Source organism: Mustela nigripes, chromosome 4, assembly GCF_022355385.1.
Source record: "Mustela nigripes isolate SB6536 chromosome 4, MUSNIG.SB6536, whole genome shotgun sequence".
Taxonomy (NCBI): Eukaryota; Metazoa; Chordata; class Mammalia; order Carnivora; family Mustelidae; genus Mustela; species Mustela nigripes.
The window spans coordinates 89,739,819-89,766,161 of NC_081560.1; the positions used below are offsets into that span (position 1 = coordinate 89,739,819).

The 26,343-nt window shown below is 42.2% G+C and overlaps 1 protein-coding gene across 1 annotated transcript; it reads right to left on the reverse strand.

Annotated features, from left to right (window-relative positions):
• Positions 1 to 102: 102 nt before the first annotated feature.
• SLC26A3 (solute carrier family 26 member 3) lies at positions 103 to 23,011 on the reverse strand. Its single transcript, XM_059395773.1, has 20 exons — positions 22,829 to 23,011; positions 22,185 to 22,324; positions 20,883 to 20,993; positions 20,457 to 20,629; positions 18,817 to 18,981; positions 16,954 to 17,106; positions 16,481 to 16,563; positions 12,558 to 12,705; positions 12,331 to 12,444; positions 12,139 to 12,216; positions 9,165 to 9,260; positions 7,896 to 8,002; positions 6,694 to 6,763; positions 6,511 to 6,603; positions 5,784 to 5,879; positions 4,729 to 4,962; positions 3,117 to 3,171; positions 2,323 to 2,465; positions 2,137 to 2,202; positions 103 to 375 (listed from the first exon to the last, which is right to left on the reverse strand). Exons 1-20 carry the CDS (start codon positions 22,957 to 22,959, stop codon positions 352 to 354), a joined length of 2,280 nt encoding a protein of 759 aa, XP_059251756.1. The 5' UTR covers positions 22,960 to 23,011; the 3' UTR covers positions 103 to 351.
• Positions 23,012 to 26,343: the final 3,332 nt, after the last annotated feature.

Here is a 26,343-nt window from a genome sequence, read left to right on the forward strand (position 1 = left end):
CATATGAACTATAAATTACAAGAGTCAAAGCAGTGTTGTAAATACACTGCAAAATCTATGCATGAAGGTCATGACCTAGATGGGAATCTGTCAGTGCTATAAAAATACATATAAACAAAACATTTTCTTCTTCTGATAAACCTATAAGATATAAAATTAAGAGTATTTACATAATTTTATACTACACATGTGAAAAATGTACCATGCTAGAACAATTTCGTTCCAAAGTTTGAAACATAATTCCATCAAGTAAAAGTGTTCTTCATACAATGTATGAACTTATCAATAACTTCCTGGGTATAAAGTTGTTCTTTATATTACAGGTGAGGATCCATCTGAATTATATTTTGGTTAAAATTTTGTTTCAACTGGTACCTGGAAGAAGATAGAAAGTTCTGGTTCTTAAAAGTTCTGGTCTTAGAAGATGTGTCCCTTTCAATAATCTGATCTTACAGCAAATGTGGTCCATCTTGCTAAAATGAAGACCTAGAATTTACCAGAACTAACCACAAATTTTTTGTCTTGAATTTTAATGATCACATACCTTCCACTGCTACTTGGTTAACAGAGACCCATGTGATACCATGTTGTGATGTAAGGGTACCTTTCAAAGGCCTAATTTAACTTAATCAAAATGACAGTACAACAGTTGTAGCAATACCCCCCTTCACAACTGTGTCAGTGGCCACACAAGCTCCAAGGGCTCTGTGTGCTGGCCGGGCACATTCAGCTTCCATGTGTGGGTCACCGCTGGTTGCCTGATTTGTCTTTCTCTAAGTAATGTAGTGAGGAGTTCATGTTAAATTTTTGTTGTTGTTGTTTTAATATGTGGAGACAGATACAGGATGGTCCCGACTACATTCTGTTAGGTGGTTGGTTCTGAAGCTTTGATTTGACTCGTTAGGTATATGTTCTGTTTCTACGCTTTATCCTTTCCAACTTGGTGATAGTTCTGAATCCAGCTACTGGGGAGAGGATTTCTTGTAAGGCTCTACTTAGAGGGGGCTCAGGCAAGGTGACCCATGTGGATTTCTCTAGAATCCAGCCCTGGAAAACATGGCTGGCTGGAAACATGACTGGTGCTTTCTACGAATGTCTCTCATTCAGGCCTAACTTCTGGAATGGCTTTTTCATTGAACTCTTCTTATTTGGCATAAGTTTTAATAAGGACCTAGGGTTATCTTATTCTAGATACATCTTCATTTCTAATCTAAATTCCTTTTTTTTTTTTTTTTGGTTTCTTCTTAAACCTTTTCTCAAATAAGAGAAATACCATCAGCCACCTCTCATACTTGATAGCAATCTTTAGATTCTTTCTCAGGATCCCTAATTCCATGAGTCTTTCACCAAGAACCAGTGTACCATAGAGAATAGAGCCCAGGGCTTGGCATCAGACAGATCTTGTTTCAAATCCTGTTGCTGTCACTTTGGTTGGTGTGTGACCTTAAGCAAATTAGTTAAGCTCTCTGAGCCTTCCCTAATTTCCTCATTTATGAAATGATATTTTCTTCACATATTGTTGTAAGGATGAGATAATGAATGTGACACACCTGCCATGTACCTGACCTGTAGCAGATCCCTAATTTGATTTGTGATTCTGCTTTTCCCAGACTGGAGACCTTCCCTTAAAGGACTGAATATTCTAGAAATGAATGTTCTAAAATGAAATAGAACTACCCAGTTAAATGAACTTGACACCTTCTAGTAAGGAAGGAGAGGAGCTTAACTTCACTTTCACTGTTGGCCCAGGCTCTGTCGTGGGGACTTGCCCATGTACCTGGGAAGCAGGAAGTGAGTATGAGCTTCTCAGCGCCATCACTAATTCATCTGTAAGTGGAAACAGCCAAACTTTCTCTGCCTCCTGGATTGTTATAAGAGTAGAATAACATCTTGGTTGTAAGTACTCTGAAAACATAAAGATCTCTCTGTATGCTCAATATTGCATTAATAGAGACCTAGTATCACTATTTTCTATCTTTTTTTTTTGTACTGGTCTGGGTTTCTTTTCTCCCAAAGTCCCATGAACACTGGCATTGCTTCTGTTTTCTAGGGAAGAGGCCCAGTGGCTCAAACAAGGGCTTTTCAGTCTTTTTTGTTGTTGTTGTGATGTCAGCTAACCTTGTTGAAGAATCTTACCTGACATTCCCGATTACGTAATCCTCCATTTGTATTTATGGTAAAATCAAATTTCATTTCTTTTTCCTGAGAGAACCAGAATAGAATCATGGGTTAGGAACATTTAAAAAAAATGTTGAAAAAGAAAGGGGAACTGAAGTACAGATGGTTTTTATATAAATGTGAAAGTCACCAAAGAGCTGGTACCTGACTGGCATTAAACTTGGAAGCATTGTAGTCCTTTGTCATCCAAATGTGCAAGACAGCATCATGGATTGTTAAGAAGAAGATTGAGTCCTTGACTTCATCGTCAAAAAATTCACACTGTACAAGCTTCTCAATGAAATCGTCTGAAGGGTGGGAAAGAAAGAATAACAGGAAGAAGTAATTGTTCGGCTGCAGGTCTCTTCTTGAGACTGGAGATTTGAATTTCCGTTTGCAAACATGCAGTTTATTGCTGTTTGGTAAGGTGTTTGGAGATCGCAATGGTACGATACCAGTGTACTATTAGTATGGTGTTTTCTGGAACAAAAGGATACCTTTCTAATAAAAGAAAACATTTATTGCCCTAATAAGAAGGAAAATATTCCAATGAGGAAAACTTTTAGTACTTCTCAGAAGAAAATCAACCCATTTTCCTTTAGGCAAAATCCTAGTGAATTAATCTCCCTTGGCTAATGATTAGAGCAGCAAGTATGGCTTACACAAAATTGGGATTCTGCCAAAATAGGACATATGCTCATAGACCAGTGATATGCTCTGGTTCTGGATTGTTGGACCTATTATCTACCAGTTACTTACTATAGTCCATTTTCCTAATAAAGGGAATACATATAAAGTCATATATAATATAATTACTATATTAATATACTAGTATATATTAATATAAATTGTTATTATAATTAGTAGATCATAAACAAGACCTATACTTTGGAGAGGCCGTCTATGTTGAGAGTTGGCCATGAGCCTGAAGTGATTGTCAGAACATAAAAACAACTTACCATCACTTCCAACAATATACACATCTACATTGATCCTGATAAATTCTTGCAGAATCTGTTAAAAAGAAAGTAGATCTTCCTTAGGAAACAGTTTTACTTGTCAGAAACATAAAATGATCATAATTATGACTTATGGATATTGTGTTACTTAGAGAACCTTTTACATTTTGAAAAGAGATAATCATATAAAGAGACACTAAAATTAACAACAAGGCTCTGTGATGGAAGGAAATAAATCCAAAGGAAAGAACTCTCCTCTTCAGAAAGAAGTTAAAAATGATCATTCCTGTGGGAAGTATGATGGGGAAATCTTCTGTTTCCACTCGCAAGATGGGCTCTGATTTAATCTGAAAACCAGTTCCTTTATGGGATGACCTTGACCAGAGTTTTCTTGCTGCACAGAAGTAGAAAAACCAAAACCCCATGCCTTGTAACCTGTTTATTATTCCTGTCCACAGTGACTGGATGTAGTAACACCAGTGAATCTTGATTTGTTTTCCAGGTCCTACGCTAAGAATGAATACCAGTGGTGATGTGAGTGAGGTCATATAAGATAAGAAGAGTTACTGATGATCATTTTAGATGATCATTAAAATCACTGTCAATCATCAGTAAGCATCAAACCTTTACAAGGCACTGAGCCAAGGATAAGGGCTTTAAAGAAACATAAGGCAGAGTCCCTGTCCTTTGTGCTATACTGTTGGGACCAGAAACAAATTGTGTGTGTGTGTTATGTGTGTATGTGTGTGTGTGTGTTTTCTCCAAAGCTAAAACAACTGAAAGAAAAGAAAAAGCAAGCAGTTTTGAGGGTTCTGTAATATTAAGATTTTTTTTAAAGTCTGAGGGAAACAAAATCGATTCAGTTTTCTAATTTTGTATTCAGTTCACCCATATTTAATAGACCTTATCTTAGCTCAGTTCTCATGTAGGCAGATGTCTGTGAAAACCCCAGAAAAAGAGGGGTAAATGTGGAATGTCTTAAATTTTCTTTAGTCTCTCTCTGTATCTCTGTTGGAAACCAGTTTATTTTAGAAATGCTCACAGAACCATGGAAAGAAAACAGAGTACAACCTGAAGCTTTTAGTCCTATTTTTAAATCACATATGACATCGATTCTTTCACATAGCTCCTTTTTTGGGGGGGTGGAAGTGATGGGGGGTGAGTGAGAGGTTTCGGATAGCAAAGTGAAAATTCGTCAGTTTGTAATGGATAAAGACAAAACAAAAGGATCTGCTATTCCACTTTTGTCCAAGATCATCCCAAATGTTCTGTATTTCAGGACAACTTCAATACAGTGCCCACAGGATCTGCAGGTCCTACAGAGCTGGGATTTCATAGGAATATGGGCATAGTTGTGCAGTGGCAAGTTCAGCATATGTTAGAAATACGGGTGTGGTTGTCTTCAAAATTATATGCCAGCCTCCTGGGAAATGCTTTTTCAAAGAGCTCAGTAAACGCACCCCACCCACTCTCACTCTCTGTGTGGACTATCCTAAAATTACAATTTGCTTCTGGGTAAGTGTGTATGACCTAAAGAACCATCTTTCTTCAACTCTATCTTTTTACCTTTGGCCACTGATCAGTTGTGTTCATTCAGAAAGAAAGTAATTACCGTTTTGAGCCCCCTCATTGAAGAAATGTCAAGAAATGACACCGCTGAAAAGTCAAGAATAAGGCTATGCAAGCTGATTTGAGGGACCACCATGTTGAGAGGAAGATCGGCATTCCAGTCTATCTGGAAGGGCAGGTCACTGGTGTGGATTGGCTGGTCCAGCTCTTCTATCTCATTGTTGTCCAGCTCGTCGTCAGAATCTTTAAAACCATCATTGGTGCATATGAACCCTTTCTGCAAGAGAAGACAAGAAATGCACTTGATAGCTCTGACCAAGAGAAACATTGTGCGCTTGATAGCTCTGACCAAGAGAAACATTGCCGGTGTCAAAAATACCCAGTGAGGGGCGCCTGGGTGGCTCAGTGGGTTAAGCCGCTGCCTTGGGCTCAGGTCATGATCTCAGGGTCCAGGGATCGAGTCCCGCATCGGGCTCTCTGCTCAGCAGGGAGCCTGCTTCCCTTCCTCTCTCTCTGCCTGCCTCTCTGCCTAATTGTGATCTCTCTCTGTTAAATAAATAAAATCTTAAAAAAAAAAAAAAAGGAAAAAAAAATACCCAGTGAGTTTCTGAAGCTCACAGTCAAAGTCAGCTCAAGCCCTTTCCTTCGGGGAAGCAACGTTTTCCCAGGAAAACAAAAGTTTTAAGGAGACCCTCAAAGATGCCATTGGGAAAAAAAAACCAACACCGACACCTGACATATGTGGTTTATCTAGAATTTTACTTAAAGGAATGGAACCAACACCTTGAAATACATTTTACATGTTTTTAGCTATAATACCCAGAAATGTGGTCAAGAAACTTACTGGTTTCATCCCTAGGAAATAATCAAAGCCTCACTGGACTTGAGAGGCCCTTAGGAAAAACAAAGGAGGCCTACAAGATTTTTGCTAAAATGCTATATAATTGGGTCACACAAATTGTCAGATGTATATGCAGTCTACGCTGCGCTAAGGTTTTGTTGGTTCCGGGAATCAGTGCGTGTTGAAATGATAATTCACTTGTGGTTAAATACAAAAATATAATTTTTCCCATTAAAAAAAGAAAGAAAGAAACTTACGGGTGTCACTTGCAACAGGCCTTTCTTCTGCAGCTTCCGGATTTTTTTCAAAGCTTTGTTGCGCTTGCGTAGAATTCGTAGCGGGTTGAAGCCAACCTGAAAAATCCATTGCTGTCTTACAAGAGTGTGGAATAGGATGCTGCTGAATATCCTGTAACAGAATTCTAATAACTTTAAGTGGGATGGGTTGGGATTGGGGCACATAATAACAATATGTGTAAGAAAATGTAGAAGTGGTTCAAACAACAACAGTGATGGCATTGTGTCAATGACTTTGGTCTGCTCAGCCTGTGTGCTGTTACTAACATTCAGAAATTGGGGCTCCTGGGTGGCTCAGTGGTTAAGCATCTGCCTTTGGCTCAGGTCATGATCCCAGGGTCCTGGGATTGAGCCCCAGGGAGCCTGCTTCTCCCTCTCCCTCTACTGCTCTCCCTTCTTGTGCTCTCGCTCTCTCTGTCAAATAAATAAATAAAATCTTAAAAAAAAAAAAAAAGGTGACTCTGCTTTGAACCTTATCCTAAAGGGCCTTATTTCCCAACATATTAATAGACCCCTTATAAAGCAGTTTCACCTGCTCTGGAACACGGGACAGAAAAACATGAACACAATCCAACTTCAACATATGTGAAATCAGTCACCCTCTGGTTACAGAGCAAACATTTCATTCCTAGATATATGGTGGAATTACCAAAAAACAAAAAAAAAAAGTCACAACTTCAAACCTTACAGCATCAATAAGTTTCTGTTTAAAGAAATGAATATTTGCGAAGTAGATGGGGGCCGGACACCTGAAGATCTTCACCCCTTCTGGCTCGTACATCTGTGAGGCAGAGAAGTCACATGAGACAGGCCCACAGGACTCATATTACTATCTGTCAGCAAGTCAAAGTAAAAAACAGATCTTCCTTACGTCCGAGTAATCCTTCTTATTCTTGTAGATGTTGCTCCTTCCGACATTAGCCAGAGTGCTGCATTTTGGACTGTAGGGAAAACCGACACCAAGTGAATCACTCGTGAGCGTGGGTAAGGCCCGTAAGGCTAACACTGACTTCTCCTAGCAAATCAAGGTCATGAGCAGGCTCACTTTCAAAATGTAAAAGGCTGGGGAATCAGCATGTCATTGGACAGCTTGGGGGCCAAACACCTTGTTTTACCTCTCCCAGAACAACGCCTTCCATTTACCACCATCAAGCTTACAAAGTGCTCCCATATGCTTTTGCTCTTTGGGTTCAGAATACCCTAGTTATTCAGTGAAATTGATACAATCATCCAGTTGTACAGATGAGGGCATGGAGAAGCACAATGTTTTGCCTACAACTACTCGGTCTGTCTCTGTGATGGACGGGTCCCCGAGAAATGAATGAAAAGATGACGGAATCAGAGGAGGCAGGAACACTTCAACATAAATATATTCCATCAGCCGGAGATTAACATTAACCACCCCACCTTCTGTCCTAGAACTCCTGAGCCACCAAAAAGCCTATTTCTCTGTCACACCATGCCATCCAACATAGGCTGAGACATTATAATGGTGACATTATGGCAGAGATTTAAGAATCAGGAAGATGTTTGGACTGGTTGTTAAGAATCAAGAATGCTAACTAGTCTTTGTGGATTTTTTGGATGATGGGGGCCTTTGAGAAGTTCTCTAGCCCAGCCCCGTTTTTAGATGGGAGAACAATCCAGCAACCTGTAAAGAGGAACAACCCTCCACTAGACATGGAAAATTCCACAGTCTTCTCTGGAGCCCATTTCCATGTCTGGCAAGACTATGGCAAGACTATGGCAAAGACCTGACACCTGCTCAGAGGATAATGACTTCCAGTTTCCACTGGGCAAAGACACTCTGCAGTACATACGATTTCTCTGAATTGGTGGCAAAGCAGGGGACAGATCAATAGCTGGTGGGATCTGGGCTGAAGCTCTGAGGTCAGGACATGTCTATGGCCCTTCAGGCCTTGAGGGGAGCCACACGAGGAACAACGGACCAGCCGGTCTTGATAGATGGGCATGCCTGTCAACTAAACTACTTTCCCCTGAAACTGTGATGTTTGACCCCCTCCCACAGGCAGGTCCAAGTCTGCATGGAGGCAGAGCATGATGAACACTCACAATTGGGTCCTGAACACAATGGTCAGAAGCTGAAATGCCACGCTAGCTGCCAGGCCTAAACCGAGTCCCAGGACAATGGCAAAGATGAAGGTCATGATCCAAATTAGCTGTAAAAAGAAGGCAACACACGCACTACAATTTACTCTGACTCAACCACAGTGTCTTAGGTCCAGAGCTTTGAGAAAGCATGAACGTCTAGAGCCAAAGCAGGGGCTGGAAGTGTGCAGAACAAGCGACCTGCCTCAAGAGATCATTTCTTTTTTTTTGAAATTGAATATTTTTATTTCTTTATTTGAGAGAGAGAGGGAACAAGCAGGGAGCAGCAAGTAGAGGGAAAAGCAGACTCACCTCTGAGCAGGGAGCCCGATCCCAGGACCCTGGGATCACAACCCAAGCCAAAGGCAGACACTCAGCCAACTGAGCCACCCAGGCTCCCCGAGAGTGTGTCCTGACCCAGTGAAGGAAGTAACTGAGTCTATATGGCACAATTAAAACTGTAGAACCAACAGCTGTTGGTTAAAATCAGCAAAGTAACTGACGACGCTTCTAACAATTTCTTACTGGTGGCCTGCCGATTTAATAAATGGCCACTATCCACAGACCTGTATCCCTGGGGATAAAAATATATTATATGTTTATAAAAAATAAAAAATTAAAAAAAAATGGCCACTATCTGCACAAGAATGTCAGCATGTCAAAAGGGTGCTAAAATCCCCAACAATCATCTACCAGGAACAAGAGTAAACCAAGTACAGCTAATTACTTTATGCTTGTTAAGTACTATAGGATATGTTAACAACCTTTTTATGCCCCAGACTTTGATCCTGATAAAATTATGGACTCTGCGTCTCATCACAAGGCATGTCAAGAGCAGGGGGAGACTTTATAGGGTATTTCCAAAAGAGATGTTCAGAATTTAAAGATGTTGCAGATTCTTTGGAAACAAACATCCGATGTAATGAAAAACGAAGGAACCATATCCCACTAGGGTTTCATGGAGCATCTCCTTCTTGCAAGTGGCCTGTCCTTTTAAATTAAAATCCCAAAGAAGGATCATTAGAGTATACAGTTTAAAAATAGCAAGGGAAGGGGCAGCTGGGTGGCATTGTTGGTTGGTTCGGCCTTGGATTCTTGGTCCCCACTCCAAACGGGGACGTCAGGGGCGTGAGATAGAGCCCCAGTTGGGTTCTCTGCTCAGCATAGAGTCCGAAATCAGCATATTGTTCTGATTTCTCTGTCTCTTAAATACCACCGACCACCTCTACTCACACAATCATACTTATCCTTCCTCCAGAGTCTCCGTATCTCTGTGAACTGCATCAGCATTCCTTTCAAGTTCCCAAGTGCTAATGCCGCCAGGACAGACTGCAAAAAAACACAAACAGCAGATGTACTTGAAGATAAATAAGTCATACAGAAATAAGGGTGAAGGTTGTAGATAAGTCTGTCCTTTAAAGGGCCTCCAAGCCAAGCCCAGAACACACCCCTTTTCTGGTGTCTAGTGCCCCACAGGACATAGCAGGCCTGAGACTCTGACCTATTCCCAGGGATGCATTTGTCCCCACCATGGTGACAGTGCTGGGCTCTGGGTAGAGGAAAGCACTTACTGGCCTGTACCTTGGGACAGAGGCAGGCAGATCTTAAGACCAATGCTTGAAATAAAACTTTCCCAATCAGAGATAGTCTAATGTGTGTTTATTTATTGGAGGTAGGAAGAAGGGGTTGCTCTTTGTTTAAAAAAAAAACCAAACTTGGGGAACTTGCAGTACCCAGAATCATAATTCAAACCTTTGAGGATGATCAGCATTCAACTTTTTTTTTTTTTTTTTTTACAAAGCATTCATTTATTTATTTGAGAGAGAGAAAACATGTGCATGTGAGAGGGGCAGAGAAAGAGGGAGAGAATCTCAAGCAGACTCCAGACTGAGTGTGACAATGAAAAGGAAGTTGCTAGTTAAGTACTGGTTAACTGGTTAGAACTAGTTAGTTCGCAAATGAATGCCAGTTACAAAATCGTGAAAACTGAGTAGGGTCTGTGGACAGTACGGTGCCAGTGTCCCTGTCCTGGTTCTGATCATGCACGGCAGCAGCTGTAGGATGTCCCCACTGTGCTGGGTGGGTGAGGTGGGTACACAAGACACTGTAGGCTGTGCCCCTCTGCAGGGGGACCCAAGGATAGAGCATGTCAGGTGCCCACTGCCGAGGAGGATTACCCCTTCTCTTTCCATCAGGCGTTTTTTTCTCACCTGGTCAGTATTCCCCAGAGAAACAATTTTTAAAATTTTTTATTGCAATACAGACACAAGAGAGCCCTTTAAAGAGTAAAGATTACAGAGCACTGAGAAGCCACAGAAAGGAACAGGGACAATTTTTATCAGGAATCAGGTCTCCATACTGTACTTGATGTAAAGGATTAAATGGGTATAAAATGATAAGAACAGGGACACCTGGGTGGCACAGTGGGTTAAGCATCTGGTTTCTGCTCAGGCCCTGACATCTGGGTCCTGGGATCGAGCCCGGTGTCAGGCTCCACGCTCAGCAGGAAGTGGCTTGAGGTTCTCGTTCTCCCTCTCCTACTGTCCCTCCCACTTGTGTCTCTCTCTCAAATAAATAAATAAATCTTTTAAAAGATGCTGACAACTGTTGATGCTTATTCGGCACTCATTTATCACCAGCTCCTCTTGTGGATTATTTTGCATAGTTCACATGACAAAGAGAAGCAAACTAGCTATTCCGGTCAAACAGATACTACAGATACAATGGCCTAAGTAGAACTCATCACACGGATCCTTTGTCAGTGGGGCTTTGACTCACATCATGGACAATGTCCTGGGGTGTGCTTTATTCATGACAGAAATAGGTTTTTAACTGGCATGACTTCTTGAGGTCGGCCAAGTCAACATGGGCAATGTAGAGCCCAAGGGTACCCTTGGGAAGAAGCACAATAGGGCAGAATTCTCTAATAGGGGGGTTGCGCGTGCACTTAGTTTTACTGAGATAGACATTCTATTTCTTTGTTGGAGACTCCATGATTCCTTCAATGCCGTTCCTTTGGAAAGTAGTAGGCTAGACTGTAGAGAACACATATTCTTGGCAGTGAGTACTCTGCATGGCTTGAAGACAGAGTTGTCCAGTGAGGCTCTTTAGGATGATCACACTGTTAGTCTGGAAACCTGGGACCAGATTCACTTTCTAGCTACCAACCAGCAAGGGAAAAGGCCTAGATATCAACCAAGAAACACTATGGGCTGTGTCCAATCTCTGTGCCCTTTGTAGTAAGAAGTATAATATAATGTTTGTAGAATAATAACAATACAATAAATATACTAACAATAATGGCTACATTTATTAAGTGCTTGTCCCATGCAAGTCCTTAATGTGCATTATTTCATTTAGTTTTCACAGCAACTCTGTGAGGCAAGTGCTGTTTTCCTCCCTATTTTTACAAATGGAGAATGTGAGATTCAGAGAGGTTCAGTAATTTGCCTAAAAGCACACAGAGAAAAAGAGGCAGAACCTGGATTAGAAGGAGGTCTCCAGGACTTAAGGGCCAATGTTCCATGGAGCACCTCAAAATTACATCACCTCCACAAAAAACAAGGTATTTACTGTTGTCTGGTTTCCTACAGATCCTTTGTTTTCCAGGGTCTAGTGTTACTTCTTTAATTGGGGGGTTTCAGCCATTTACAAAGCATGAACCCAAACCCTCAAAAACCACAGTTCAGGAGAGATGGACCAAGGAGCAAGAGGGTGACGGTGTGAGGTCTGTGTGGAGGGCCCCCGCAGCCTACAACCTGAGAGTGTTGGTCTTGGAGTCTGACCAAACCCTGGAAACTGCAGGGTGGATCCGTGAGAACGGGTTGTGCGGCTGGTAGCACCACTCTCTGAACTTGATAGAGGCCCCGATGACCTCAGCCTCTAGGGGAATCTTCACTTCCATCAATCCACATAGAAGCTGTAGCACCTGGCCGTCTTTCTGTCTAAACATTAATTATTTTCAGGGCTTACAAACATGCGGAGAGCGGAGCAGATAAGGGAGCTGGGGCTTTTGCGTTCCTAGCATTCATAAAATGCTGCCGAAGACTTTGGCCTCAGACTACGGGCCAGGAAGGGTACTCGAAAATTTGCAGTGCTCGCATTTTCCTGTCTAGTTTGCACTTCCAGAATGGAAGAGCCAGGGTCCTTGATTCATCATCACCCGAAGCTGAGAAAGAGAGAGAACCCAAAGAGAGATGAGCGTTACCTTTTGTAGTGGTTCCAGAAGAAATCCAAGGGCTAAGATGACAATCAGCACGATGATAGCAGAGAGAATCCCAGCGATCTGTAAAGATGAAAAGATTGTCATTACAAAATCGACATCCCCCCCGCCCCCAGCTTGGAGTCGTCAGTTGGTCCCAACGCCAGGACGGCCCCTGCATTGAAGACCCTCAACTACCTGTGTTTTGCCCCCAGTGCTCTCCTGAACCCCCGATCTGGAGAGGGCGGTACTCCCAGCAAAGCCTTTGAATGATCCACTGAATATGTTACTCAGTCCCAAGGCTATTAACTCCTGGCAGGAGAACAAAGAGGAATCTTTTTTAGAAATGGCACTGCGATGGTGCGATGTCCACAGAGTATTACTTGAAGTTGCCTAAAGAGGCCCAGCCCAGGTTGTAAACTTACCTGATTGCCATCGATCGGATAATCGTATTTGAGGGAGTAGACACTGGCCACGGAGAAGGCTACCACAAAGCCAACGATGGCAATGCCGAAGCTGTCCCCGATGGTCTCTTGGAAAATCTGCGTGTCGGGTGCGATGGGAGGCTGAAATCTGGAAAGGAAAAGGGGCGAGTCTGAGCATCACCAGCCTTCAATGGCTCACTTGTCCTCAGGAAAAGTCCAAATTCCTTAGGGGATTCCTTCCCCATCTATCCCTTCCCAACCCCCACTCCTGCTCAATCACTATCATTCTCGGAAGTGAGGCTCCAACCATACCACGCTTTTGTTTGTTTCTCAAAGACATCATCTGGGGGGCACCTGGGGGAGCTCAGTGGGTTAAGCCTCTGCCTTCGGCTCAGGTCATGATCTCAGGGTCCTGGGATCGAGCCCTGCATCGGGCTCTCTGTTTGGCAGGGAGCCTGCTTCCTCCTCTCTCTGCCTGCCTCTCTGCCTACTTGTGATCTCTGTCTGTCAAATAAATAAATAAAATCTTAAAAAAAAAAAAAGAAATCATCTGTACTCTCACCTTGGAAACTTCTGATTTGCTCTTCCTTCTGCCTGAACTTTTCTCCTCATCACCATCCCTCCTTCTAGAAAGTCTTCTCTCCCCACCAAAGTCAGGGGTAGGTGAAGTTCTCTGTGCTTCTCCAGCCCTGGATACCTCCCTTCCTTACCCCACCTCCCCCACAGCTCTCTCCCAGACACAGAGCAGGGACTGTGACTACTTCATCGTTCTGTGACCAAGACCCAGCAGTCTTCTTGGTGAACATCACGTGGTCAATATTTGTTGGGCAAATCCATGAGGGAATGCCATCAAGGCTGAGTTTGGTCTCATTTTGGAGTGCAACCAGCAAGCTTTGAGCACCGCTGCAAACTTTCGAATCTGTTATCTTACTGTTGAAAAGCAGAGCTGCCTGAATTTGACACCAGAATGCAAACCCAGTCCCACAATAGTGGTGCATCTGATATTTTTGCTAGTATAGCCGCATTAGAAGGTACACTTATATCCCGATAAGCCTCATGCAAAATGTCTTAGATTCCACTTGTATTGTTACATGGGATTGAAAAGCATCACCCACAATCCCTCCAGTAGTTACCATGGATGAAGGTCTTTGAGCAAACACAATTAAAGACAAGCAAAGCGAGAGAGTCTTCCCTCCATCAATAACAATACCTTCCATGAAAAACCCTCAGCAAACACATGGGCCTTGGACTCTGCCCTGGGACCCACAGGAGTGCTGGAGCCAACCGTGGCTCTGACAGGGAAGACCATTTATAGTCACACAGTGTCAGGGAAACATTCAGAGAAGATCCTTCTGCATTTGTACCTCATGGATTTAGAACAGTCAAATGATATTTGCTAACTGTGTTATAAAAGGGCCGAGTATCTCTGGGTCAACATCCCTTGACTGAAATGCTCAGTTCCTTCCTGTCAACATGTGCGTCTGACCTAAATCTTATTCAAAGTAAGTTTATTGGAGCCATTTGACTTTTTCTTCATTGCTGTTCGTGTTTTATGAATACCGTGTTCACATATTTGCAGCCTTAATTTTGAAGAAGTACCACGAGGTGCCATGAATCAGAATGTTAGTCTGGAATTTTTTTTTTTTTTTCCAAAAACATATCCCGAATTGACAATGCAGTTGAAATTTGCTTTTTATACCGAAGTCTCCAGAAGCCTGCTATTATTCTTTTGTCCTAGCCTCTAAATACCAGAGACAGAGCGGAGTGATGGAGATTTACAGTCTGAAAACTGGGATTCGTTTCCTGGCTCTGCTACTTCCCCTCCCTGAGCCAGCTTCCTCCTTTGTAAAGGGAGAATACCACACTTGTTTTCTCTTCATCATAATTTTTGTGAGGGGCGGTGCCAAATAAAATAATAGCCATGAATACTATTTACACACTAGGAGATGTGAAGTGGTTATTAGCTATAATCATCGGGATCCCTCTAGAATCTGAATACATTCTCCATGTCTCCTTGACTGTCTCGATGACACACTTTCCGTGTGTGTTCACAAAACCACTTCTAAGGTGTCATACTTTTAACAGCAGATTAGTAGTAATTAATAGTCATTATTTCCCAATTATATTCTATTAGTGATCACCAGAAATTTAAAATGCTCACTCAGAGTGCCTGGGTGGCTCAGTTAAGCCTCTGCCTTCAGATCAGGTCGTGATGTCAGGGTCCTGGGATAGAGCCCCATATTGGGCTCCTTGCTCAGCAGGGACCTGCTTCTCCCTTTCCCTCTGCCCCCTCCCCCTGCTTGTGCTTTCTTGCACATGAGTGCACTGTATCTCTCAAATAAATAAAATCTTAAAAAAAAAAATGCCCACTCAATCATCACCCAGAAAAACTTAGAGTGGAAAAAGAATGTAAGGAGCCTAGTACTTAATTTAGATCCTAAATTAAGGATCCTAAATCCTTAATTTAGATCCACACTCCCTGTGGGACAGACACTTAAACACGCATGTCACAGGTATGAACACACTCAGTCCTTACAAGAATCCAATGTAATAGCTACTACTTTTAGCCCCATTTTTAGAACCAAGGACATGGAGGCATAGAGTGTAGTTATTTGCCCCAAATCAAAAAGGAACTCAGAAGTAAATCATAGGTACGCTGCCTCTAGGACAGGCGAGCTTGCCTACCAGGCTACATGGCCTCTCTGTGGAATGTAATGATTAATAAATGTGAGTTACTCCTTCCCCTGCCCGCAAACACTGTGAATAGAGGTCTGCTGACACTCAAGATTTATTTACTAGGAAGAGTCTCAAAGATTGTAACTCAGTGATCTCAAGTTTAAGTTTTATTTCCCAAATCCTTTCTGGCAAGGTCCTCTTTAATTTTGTATGTACGTATCTATGTCTATCTGTCTCAGTAGTTTCTGTCTGCCAAGACTTTACAGTAAAGTGTAATCACTTGCAAGTTACAGGTGGAGAGAAATCCCAGAAATAGTCTTTCAGTTTCAGACGAATTCTTACTCAAGAATCTTTTAAAGGAAAAATGGTGCCTGAGGTTCATTAAGTGTAACAAATGACTATCTGTGATAAAAATATTTTTGCACGTGTTTCCTTTTTTGAAAAATTGGTTATTTTAAAGTCAACAATGCATATATATGCTGATTCCTAGAATTCTCCACTACTCCTTCAGCGTGGGGGGGGGGTCTTGTCTTTGTTTGTTTTAAACAGGAACATAGCCTGTCCTTGGTAAGCCAATTGGAAGAAATTGATGCTCTGGTCAGAGGACAGAGAGAAGAAAACACAAAACTGGATCTCTCTTCTCAGCCCAATAAGGGCAATGCAATCAAATGCATTTTCAAAGTCCTTGTATGAACGGGACCTCCTATCCTTCCACAGTGTTCACGGTTGCTCCAGTCTTGTTTTGAATTTGATCACGAGGAAGGACAGAGTGTGCCTATCCAGTTCGCTCAAGCAATGGGCTACGGATATTCCTTCTGTGTCTCGTTTGAACTGTCAGAACTTGGCTCTAGTCACCTCCAACAAAACACTGCACATTGTTTATAGTAATCGATGGGCAAGGAAATCTGGTTTCATTTGGTTCCTTTTTAGGAGGAGAAGCAGGTTTGATTTGCCTTTTTTTTTTTTTTTTTTTTTTTTTTTTTTTACTTTGACCACTACACTTTCCCTCTGTGTGAATCCTTGCTCATCTGGTTGGTGAGTTCTTCCACAAAGACAGACTTTCTGATATTAAGAACCACAGAGCCTTTGTGGCTCCTTCCTAGAAGGAGAGTAGAGCGCCTTCCTCATCCTCCCGTGGGGGAGGGAGGGTTCTGAGCCGGATGAATGCGTTTGGCTCACAGTCCTTCCCACTTACTGCTCGCTGTCTAGTCAGTGCTGGGAGAGGCCACCATAAAAGACACACTTACCCTCTCTTCATCTCCCCAACCACAGCCACCTTAAACCTGTTTTCGAAGTCAAAGCCATAGGACACACCTGTTGCGATCACAGTCTGCAAAGTTGCAAATTGCCCAAGTTAGAATTATGAGAGATCACGCACAGTCTTCTTAGATCAGAATCTCCAGCCCTGGCTTTGCTTCTTTTAAAAAAAAAGTTCTGCAACAATTATCCTCAGCCACCAGAGGTTAAGAATCGCAGCTCTGATGGGTCTGCCAAGCCTCTCTGAGGCCTTGTTCTCTGCGCCGTCCTCGTCTCCCACAGAGAGAATGAACCCCAAATCACAAAGGAAGTCATTCATTCAGAATGAAGAGAAAACCATACTAAATTTGACACCCAGAAATGGCAGAGAAGGCATCCACCCCACTAAAACCTCCTGAAGGTTTTCAACATAAAAACAGGAGACTAATGAATTACGAAGGAAAGCCTTAAGATGATCAGTTACCATGATGAGTTCAATTGGGATGGGCACTGGAAGTTTGGCTTTGTAGCGCTGATTGATTTCTTTAACCACAAATACAATCACTAGGATAATCAAGGAGGTCACAAGGTCTGCGATATTGGTCTTCTCTATTTGCGTGAATACGGAATTCAGTACCTAAAATTATAAAAGCAAAAAACAGCCAAGTGCTACATTTTTTCTTCCTTTTTAAGAATCCTTTTGATTTTTATTTTTGTAATCTTTTTTTTTAACTAGAGTACAGCTGACACACAGTGCTAGCTTCTGGTGTACCATAGAATGATTTGACATCTCTCTTACTATATTCCCTATGCTGTGCCTTTGTTCCTGGGACATACTCATTCTATAACTCAACTGAATCCCCTGCTCCCCTTCACCCACTTGGCCCAAACCCCCACTCCCAGCCCCTCTGGCAATCATCAGCTTGTTCTCTGTATTTATACATTCTGATTCTACTTTTTGTTTGTTTCTTTATTCATTTGTTTCATTTCTTTCCCAAGCATTATACTGACGTATAATTTGGATGCAATATTTGATTATTTCCAGACAGATTAAAAAAAATTGAGGCAAGAAGGACTGGCATGGGTAGAAGAGTGATTCCCTATTCTGCTCAAGTTAACCATGAATGAGTAAGTTAACATAGCACTGGCAGTCTGTTAGTATAGGGACGCTCGTAGCCTTTTTGTGGGGAATATCTTTGGCTGGTGTCAAAATTCCCTGGTAACTTTTCACAGTTTTACAACTTGTCTCTTCTGCTCTTAGGTCTTATGGGTTATTATTTTATAATCAGCATCATTTCTCCATCCAGGGAATACCCTCTGCTCCCCGATAGTTTTCTTAGCATGTATCCCTTAATTCCTGGCCTTTTTTTTTTTTTTTTTTTAAGCTTAAGCCCTTCACAATTTATAGTTAACTGTCTGTGTTACTTTTGGAAACTCATTTCCTGGCTAATAGTGCACAGAGCATGGTTTTAATTTTTATAGCCAGTTGGATCCCATATCCATGGGATCCAGAGAGCTCAAGCAGGCCCACACTAGATCCCAAATTGCTCCTCGAACACTCCCCTTCTAGAGTAGCTCTGGATGGGAGTGAGAGAGGGCTGGTTCCAATACGGAGCAAACTCTGTCTCAGCTCCGAAGACCGTCTTGACAGAAGCACCAATAAGCCCAAAATTCATAAAAGGAAGGTGATAACAAAGATCAGAGTGGAAATACATGAATTCGTGACTAAAAGAATGATAGAAAAGATCAGCAGAACTAAGAGCTAATTTTGGGCAAAGACAGATACAACAGGCAAAACTTCAGCGAGATTCAGCAGGACAAAAAGAGAGAACTGAGAATCACTAAGCCCCAGGCACACTGTCCTAGTCACATATTGGTTAATTTCCTTTTGCTTTATAAACAGGGATGCATACAGGTGTCTGAAGCACCTCCATTTTCAAAGAACAAGACCTGCTTTTTAGACATAGAGAAATGCTATCACTCAGTACACTTCTTTCAAGAGAAGATTTGGGGGGGGGGATTTTTAAATCGTGGAACAAAATACTAAAGCCTGTAATAATGAACCTAGATTATTTTTCTTTTAAATAATACTTCAGAGTCAAATCTCAGGGACGTGGTACCTGATTTGCGTTGTTCACGTTAGCTAGATAGATGGTAGATGCGGTTCAATATTCAGTGTTCTTCCCTTGGCCCCTAACTTTTTCTGAATGTGACTAAATTTCACAACCTGTTGGATTCTCGGGAGTGGTCGGGAAGCCCCACGTGGAAGTCATGAAAGGAAAGCCTCCCAGAAACAGGATAGTAAATATCACGTGTTTCGATTGTTCAAGGCCAAAGGACTACTTACTTTGAAAATTGAAAATGGATCAGTGTGTGCTGGGACCGTCAGCTGAAGCATGAACTTGAGCTGAGAAACCAGGACGTGCACCGCAGCAGCTGTGGTGAAGCCACTGATGAGGGACTCCGATAAATAGATCACCAAGAATCCGACCCGCAGGACCCCCATGAGCAACTGGAAAGAGAAGGGCAAAGGCCTTTGGCAGTCTGCCTTACAGGTGCACCTCAGCAACTAGAGAACCAGCAGGGGGAAGGATCCAAAATGTAAAGGTTCCGTCTGTATGTAAATGAAGAAGCAGGTGCCCTTGCCTCCCAGAACATCGCAGGTTCCGGGTTCCTCCCTCTCCCTCCTTCCCCCATTCAACTCCCAAGGCAGAATGTGACAGAGCGTTCACGGAGCATGTAAGTCTCATCCACCCCAAGAAGCTTCTTCCTCTTCAAGGTGCTGTATCTTTAGAAGACATACCCATATACCTTTCAGAGTTAAATCCTATCCAACACCAGCCCTCATAACTTTTCCCATATAACTTTGAAAAAGATTCTATTTATTTATTTATTTAACAGAGAGAGAGAGAGATCACAAGTAGGCAGAAAGGCAGACAGAGAGAGAGGGTGAAGTAGGCTCCCCACCGAGCAGAGAGCCTGATGTGGGGCTCGATCCCAGGACCCCAAGACCACGACCAGAGCTAAAGGCAGAGGCCCAACCCACTGAGCCACCCAGGTACCCCCTCCTATGTAATTTTAAGTGGCTTGCTGGCTGCTATGGCATTCATGGCGAACCTCTATTCATACACCCTCAAACAAGTTGTTTGACTTTCCTAAGAGGTATGTGACTGTGTACAGAATCTCAGAAGTGCTTGGGTTTAGTGGGGGATCAAAGTTGTTCATTCCCCCAAAGCCTCAGTATTTTGCAATGACATGCACAGACAGAGTCTCCTTCCCTTGGGTCCCCGGGTTGCCTTTCCATTTGTGTCTCTGTGTAGCCGGAACTGCAGACATGCAAAGGCACTAGATTCAGAAAAGAATTGGCCATGTTGTCTGTCAGGTGGGCACACCACTAATGTCCTTGTTTAAACTCACTTTCTCTTTCTTTAAGGAATGGTCTTAGCCAATATCACTCATCAGAAACTCAGCCAACCTCTTGAGGAATCCATGCCATTCTCACTATTCACTATTCACCAGCAGTGGAGTCGGGGGTGTGGCTTGGGAGGGAGGCTTTAGCCCCTCCATAATTCTCTTCAGCTTTCCTGAAGTCTTTGAGATGGACAGATCAAAGTGCTTAACCCCAAATCCTTCCAGCTAGATTACATTCCCTGAGGAATCAGAAAAAAAAAAAAAAATGTTCCAAAGACACCAGTGTCATTATGACTTGAATTAGGTATTTCACTTCTCACCACTGGTGCCTCCCTTTTCCTATTTTTCCTTCTCCCTAGACCTGTGTTCCCTCACCTTTGCAATGTGGATCTGCTCCTCTGCTTCGGGTTGGGGTGAGGAGACCCTCTCCTTTCCTATGGGCCACTGAGAGTGGAATGCAAGCCCAGAAAAGAGTGGGGGCGGGGTGGGCAGGAAGGAGACAGAACAGAAAGATGTGTACCAGTGAGGACAAGCAGCACGGGGAGGGGAGGGCCAATTACACAAGAAAGCACTCACCTGAATGATTCCAGAAAGGACTGTGACCGTGGCAGCCACCATCACCTTATACTCGTCTGTTGAAGAATCATTGCTCATTGAGCTATTAGAGATTTCTAGAGCAGCTGTACTCTCCGATGGGGTTAATTTCACAACGACGGCTCCTACCATCATACTCAGAACTGGAAATGGACCTAATTAACAGACAATGCACTATAATCAATATAGGGATCCCTAAAGCATAGGTGTCTTTCAACCATAACGTGGTGGATAAAGAGATTGCCGGCTGTTCTCCCCTCCTTCCCCACTGGGACTTCCCCAGTCCCAGTTCTTACAAGAAACGATGACTCCTGGATTATGCAGAACTAGAATCAATACAGAGTGTGTCAAGTGGAGTTAATAAAGAAAAAGCCATGTGAGCATTCATTAGCCCACAAATTCACTTACCCACAGATATGTGTTTTGAAGTGCCCAAGAAAAAGTAGACCAGAACTGGGAAAAAGGCTGCATATAATCCATAGCTTGGGGGGACAGTGACCAGCAGAGCAAATGCTAAGCCTGTAAATACAGAAGCATCAGGGTCCTTATTTCAGGCAAAGGAATCCTAAGAGTCCTTCTCGAAGTCTTCAAATATTTCAGATTTTACCTTGAAAGTCAGTTACTTTATTAACGCAAATAGATCGAGGATGTAAATGCAGGAGCTAAAACCATAACACTCTTAGAATAAAACATAGGTGTAAGTCTTTGTGACTTTGGATGAGGCAATGGTTTCTTAGAACTGACACCTACAGTTTAAGCAACCAAATTAAAAACAAATAAATCCATCAAAATTTTAAAATGTGTGTTTCAAAGATTACTATCAAGAAAATGAAATGACAACCCACAGAATGGGAGAAATGACTTGAAAATTGTATCTTGGATAAGGGTCTAGTATCCAGAATATATAAAGAACACTTATAACTCAACAAGAAAAAGAACCTAATTTTAAAATGTGCAAAAGATTCATTTCTCCACAGATATACAGATTGCCAGGTAGCAACTAGAAAGATGTTTAGCATCATTAGTCATTAGGGAAATCAAAATCTAAACCACAGTTTCAGACTCATGAAGATGGCTAACATAAAGAAGACAGATAATAACAAGTGTTTGCAAGGATATGAAGAAATTTGAACACTTATATGTTGCTAGTGGGTGACCATGTAACAGCAGTCACACTGCTAGGTACATACCCAAGAGAAATGAAACATAGGTTCGCACGAGAAATTGTATACAAGTGTTCATGACAACATTATTTCTAGTAGCCCCAAACAGAAAACAACACAAATGTCCATCAACGGATAAATGGATCAACAGAGTGTGGTCTGGCCATACCATAGAATTTTACCCATCATGCAAAGAGGTAAATTACCCTCACATGCTACAACATGGATGAACCTTGAAAACGTGATGCCAAGTGGAAGAAACCAGACACAAAGCACCACATCTTCTGCGATTCTGTTTTATATGAAATGCCCAGAATTGGCAAATCAATAGAGACCGAAAGTCATTGCCAGGGAGATGGATGGATATAATGGAAAGTGACTCCTAATTGGACAGGAGGGTTTGGGAATGGTGCTGGTGGTAAAAATGTTCTGGAATTAGGTAATGGTGATCATTGCACAACCTTGGGAATATATCAAAGAACATTGAATTCTGTACATGAAAAGGATGAATTCGAGGACATATCAATTACCTCTCAAAAAAAGTTACCTTGTAGTACAGCTACCAGCCCTGTGCTGATTCCAGAAACAATGTCACTGAGTAGCCATTCCTTTATCTGGTAGGTTGGTAACCAAGATGCTATGGGGAACAAAGACAGGGCAATCTTCTTGGCCTTCTGTGTGGAACAGCTGAAAACATTGAAATCCCCAACTCAGTTAATTCATATCCAGTTGTAAGTTTGGCACCTAAATGCAGTGGAAAATTGGTGAAGATGGTACTATATTCAAGAATGAACCACCACCTTTCCCACTGACACTCGCTTCCTTACCTATATTGAGTGCCCCCCACCGCTGTCACTACCAAAGGATTTTTTTTTTTAAGAAAAATGCTGATTTTCTTTAGCCATGGTAGAGCTTATATGACATCCTTAGCTTGACTTTTACAACATTTCAGTTGAGAACTTTCCTCTGCCCTCATTTCTGAGTGTTCGGATATGGAGAGATTGTGTCGAGAGCTGAGATGGGGTTCATTGGAGAGATTGCCTTTCCAGCCCTGGCAGGGAGTAGGAGGTTGGGAAATCAAAGATAAGAAGACCCTGAAGGTGATGCATTAATGCCAGAAAGGAGAGCTTGGAAAGTTAGAAGAACGTGCTTCATTTATTCCTCATACGAATACCTTAAAAGATATCTTACCTACAACACCCTTTGAGATGATCCAGAAAGGTCTTGTGATGTCTCTGTTTCTTCTTATGTTCCTCCCCGAAAGCATTTGCAGAATACACGGGCCTGGCTACGACGTACTGGTTCCCAATGGGTTCGATCATTTTGCTTTCTCTGACGCCTTTGTTAAGAGGAAGACCTTTGGAACTATGTGGCAAACCCTTCTTCTTGCCTTTAGCAGGTTCAAATGCCTGAAACCAAACAGAGCATGCTTCTTAAATAACTCGGAGATAATGTGATGCAATTTACAGATGAGTGATCTCCGAACTGAATGTTACCACCTTTTGAGATCAAAAGAGGCAGGATTAAGGGACCTAGATTGTGTTTTGAGACAGTGATATCACTTTTTACTCCAAGGAGCTGGACACTGCTCCTTTGGGTAAGTAAACAAGGGCTTTTATTATTTATTCTTAAAAGATCACCAAAAAGCAATAGAAGTTGACTCAGTTTACTCATCAGTGAGTGCATTTTTTTTTTTTTTTTTTTTTACTTGTTAGAGGAGATCTCATCAAGAAAATAATTCACTTTAGTTTCTTTCTCAGAAATGTTGCCAAGATTATGGCGAAGTCCTGGGACAGATTACATTTAAAATCTAATTCCTTGCCCTTTCAATGCAGTCAACGCTGTTCAGTTTCCCCAGCTGAATTTTTGAAAGCTCCGTGAAATGCTTGAAATTTGTGAAATTCAAGGAGACTGTCCACTTATTTTTCTATTGTTTCTAGGAGAGCTTTCCAGTGAACAGCTGAGGGAACTGTTGCACAAAGTTTTATTTTGTTACTTAGTGAGGAGATGTTTTTAAAGAGAAGATCTCGGGCAAGATCTCGGGCAATTTGCTTAACCTCTCTGAGCCTCGTCCATGTAATTGAGCTAATAAGACTCAGGTTAAAAGGTTTTAACGAAGAGTAAATGTGAATGTTTTCAAAGTATCTAGCATTGCACCTGAAAACATCAGACTTTCGCTAAGTGATAATAGTTCATATCCTAACAATTTGCATTTCCTGGGTCAGATGTTTACATTTTTTTGTTCTTATCTCAGTCCTGTGGCTGTTATGCTTAAGATATTAATTTTGCAAAAAAATCCTTTAATGCATATTACCTATTTGGTTCTCGCAGCTCTTAAAGGCCCTTGCAATTCTAAAATTGTTCTCTTCTTACAATGATAATATAATAGCACCCGCTGCCACACACACACACACACATACACACACACACACATCTGAGACCTTTTCCTCAGGACCTAGAGTGAGTCAAGTGTCAAATGCACAGCTTCTGCTTTCAGATTTCTTTGTTGTTTCTTCTATGACACTTACCTTCTCTGTTGTCCTCTGGGAACGGTAAGCGAAGATCATTCCAGCTGTCAGCATTCTCCCCTCTAACCTTGTTTCTGTATTACTACTCACAATACCCAGAGTTTTGTTCCCTGACCTCAGTCACAGTTACTAACCGAATGATCTCAAGCTGGGTTGTACCTTGTTACATGGCCCTCTCTCACAGCTCAAGGGATTTCCAGACTGTTTGCAGGGCTCAAGTCAGCACCAGAAATCAGATGCTGGCCTCAATTTGTCCCACCTGTCCTACCTTTGACCACCCATTTCTCTCCCCAACCTAAATCCCTCCCCTCTAAAGTCCTTTCTACTGATCTTCTCTGACCACTGTGGAGGGATTCTGCCCTACCCTCTGGTTTGACCTCCAGCATTTGGGGTGTTCTTGGGCTTTGTTACAACTGTTAGACCCCCTCTGTTCTTTCTGAGTTTCCTCTCACCCCAACAAACTGCTTCTTCTCTAACCCCTCACTCACTCCTCCACCCCAGTTCCAAGTGTCAAATCCCACCAACTATACAATACTCCTCATTGTCAGAAGAATGTTCATGAAGCAGAATGGGCTTGGCTTACTCATTGCTATGCCTAGCATGGATTTTTTGGTCCTTATTTGCCAATGACCAACAAAACACTTAAGAGCTAATCCCTGTTCAATGACTCTTGACACCTTAGATCTCTTGGAAAGGCTGTCCAGGGTGTCTTTCAAGAACAGCTTTCATCCTGTGGGGTATCCATCCTAGCCAAACGTAGGATGAAGAAGACTTAAACGCTGTGCATTTCTTTGTCAGATGCTGCCATGGACAGAAAAAAGAGATTCCACTATTTTGTTGCTTTATTCATTTTTCCACCGAGTTGCTCAGAAAAACTCATTTTTTTTTAAAACTCTGCTAAGGTATGGTTTGATTTTTTTTTTTTTTTTGCCAGTGACAGTGATGGCAGAGATCACTCTGTTTTGCTTTGCTTTGCTTCCTTCCCTGAGGATGACCTTGGCTGGCTCTTAGTGGGTTCCATCATACCTCCCTCTGGATCAAGGGCCTGGGCTCCTACCATCCTGCAAAACATTGGAAAATGCCTCCTTCCACACCTAAGCACTGACTACAAGGGGAGTGCTCAAGGTCGGGAATCAGGGCAGCTTAAGAAATCTTTTCAGAGGCGCCTGGCGTCTAACTCCTTAGAGATTAGGCTCAGGTCATGATTTCAGGGTCGTGGGACTGAGCCCTGTGTCAGGCTCCTTGCTGGGAGCAGAGACTGCTTAATATTCTCTCTCTCTTTCTCTCTCCCTCCCCCCTCCCCCACAGCCCCTCCCTCACCCAGCCCTGGCTCACACAACCACTCTCTCCTCTCTCTCTCTTTCTCTAAACAAAACAGAACAAAAAAACCCACAAGAACTTTACAGAACTTAGAGAAAGAGACCTTGAGGGTCACATTCCAGACTTCAGGTTTGTTCTCTTACTGCAGTCCTTGTTCCCAACGCTGCTGCCTCCCGGTCCGCACACAGCACACATTGTGAGTCACTGAGTCAACCAGCCCTGTGGTGCCTCGGCCCCCAGAGGCTCCAGACAGTCCTAAATTCATGTCCTTCTCCATGTCCTCATCTCTGGGATGCTTTAGTATGATCTATGTCAGTTAGGAATTCAAAGCAATCGGCTTAATCTCTCTCTCTCTCTTTTTTTTTTTTTTTGCCTGAACAAATTACCTTCCCCCAGAAATTCTTGAAAAAATGTTTCTCTGTTCCTAGAAATCATAAGTCCAGTCTCAAATATGATACCCATATTCACATATGCCTTCCCACGTTCTGATTTATCTTCATGCCTTAGATTTTTCTCTGGGTTTCTTTGGGCATGAGTGGGTCTTCGGGGATTGAAATTTACTCTCAGGCCTCTTTCTCCTAATGCTTTTAGAACTCGCTGGTATACATTTCCACTTTTATTTATTTTTTCAATGATGTGCTCTTTTAAATTTTTTGGGCCTTTATGACATATGTAACTCTCTACATAGACATGCTCTCATATGCACACACACATCTGCTTACTTTGGTCCTGGGGTTTAGTTATTTTACATTTGTCTTTCTCTGCTTTTTTTTTTTTTTTTTTTTTAATTAAAATTTTATTTCGGGGTTTTTTTTAAATTTAGGTTTTTTTTTTTTTTTTAATTTAACTATTCTGGTT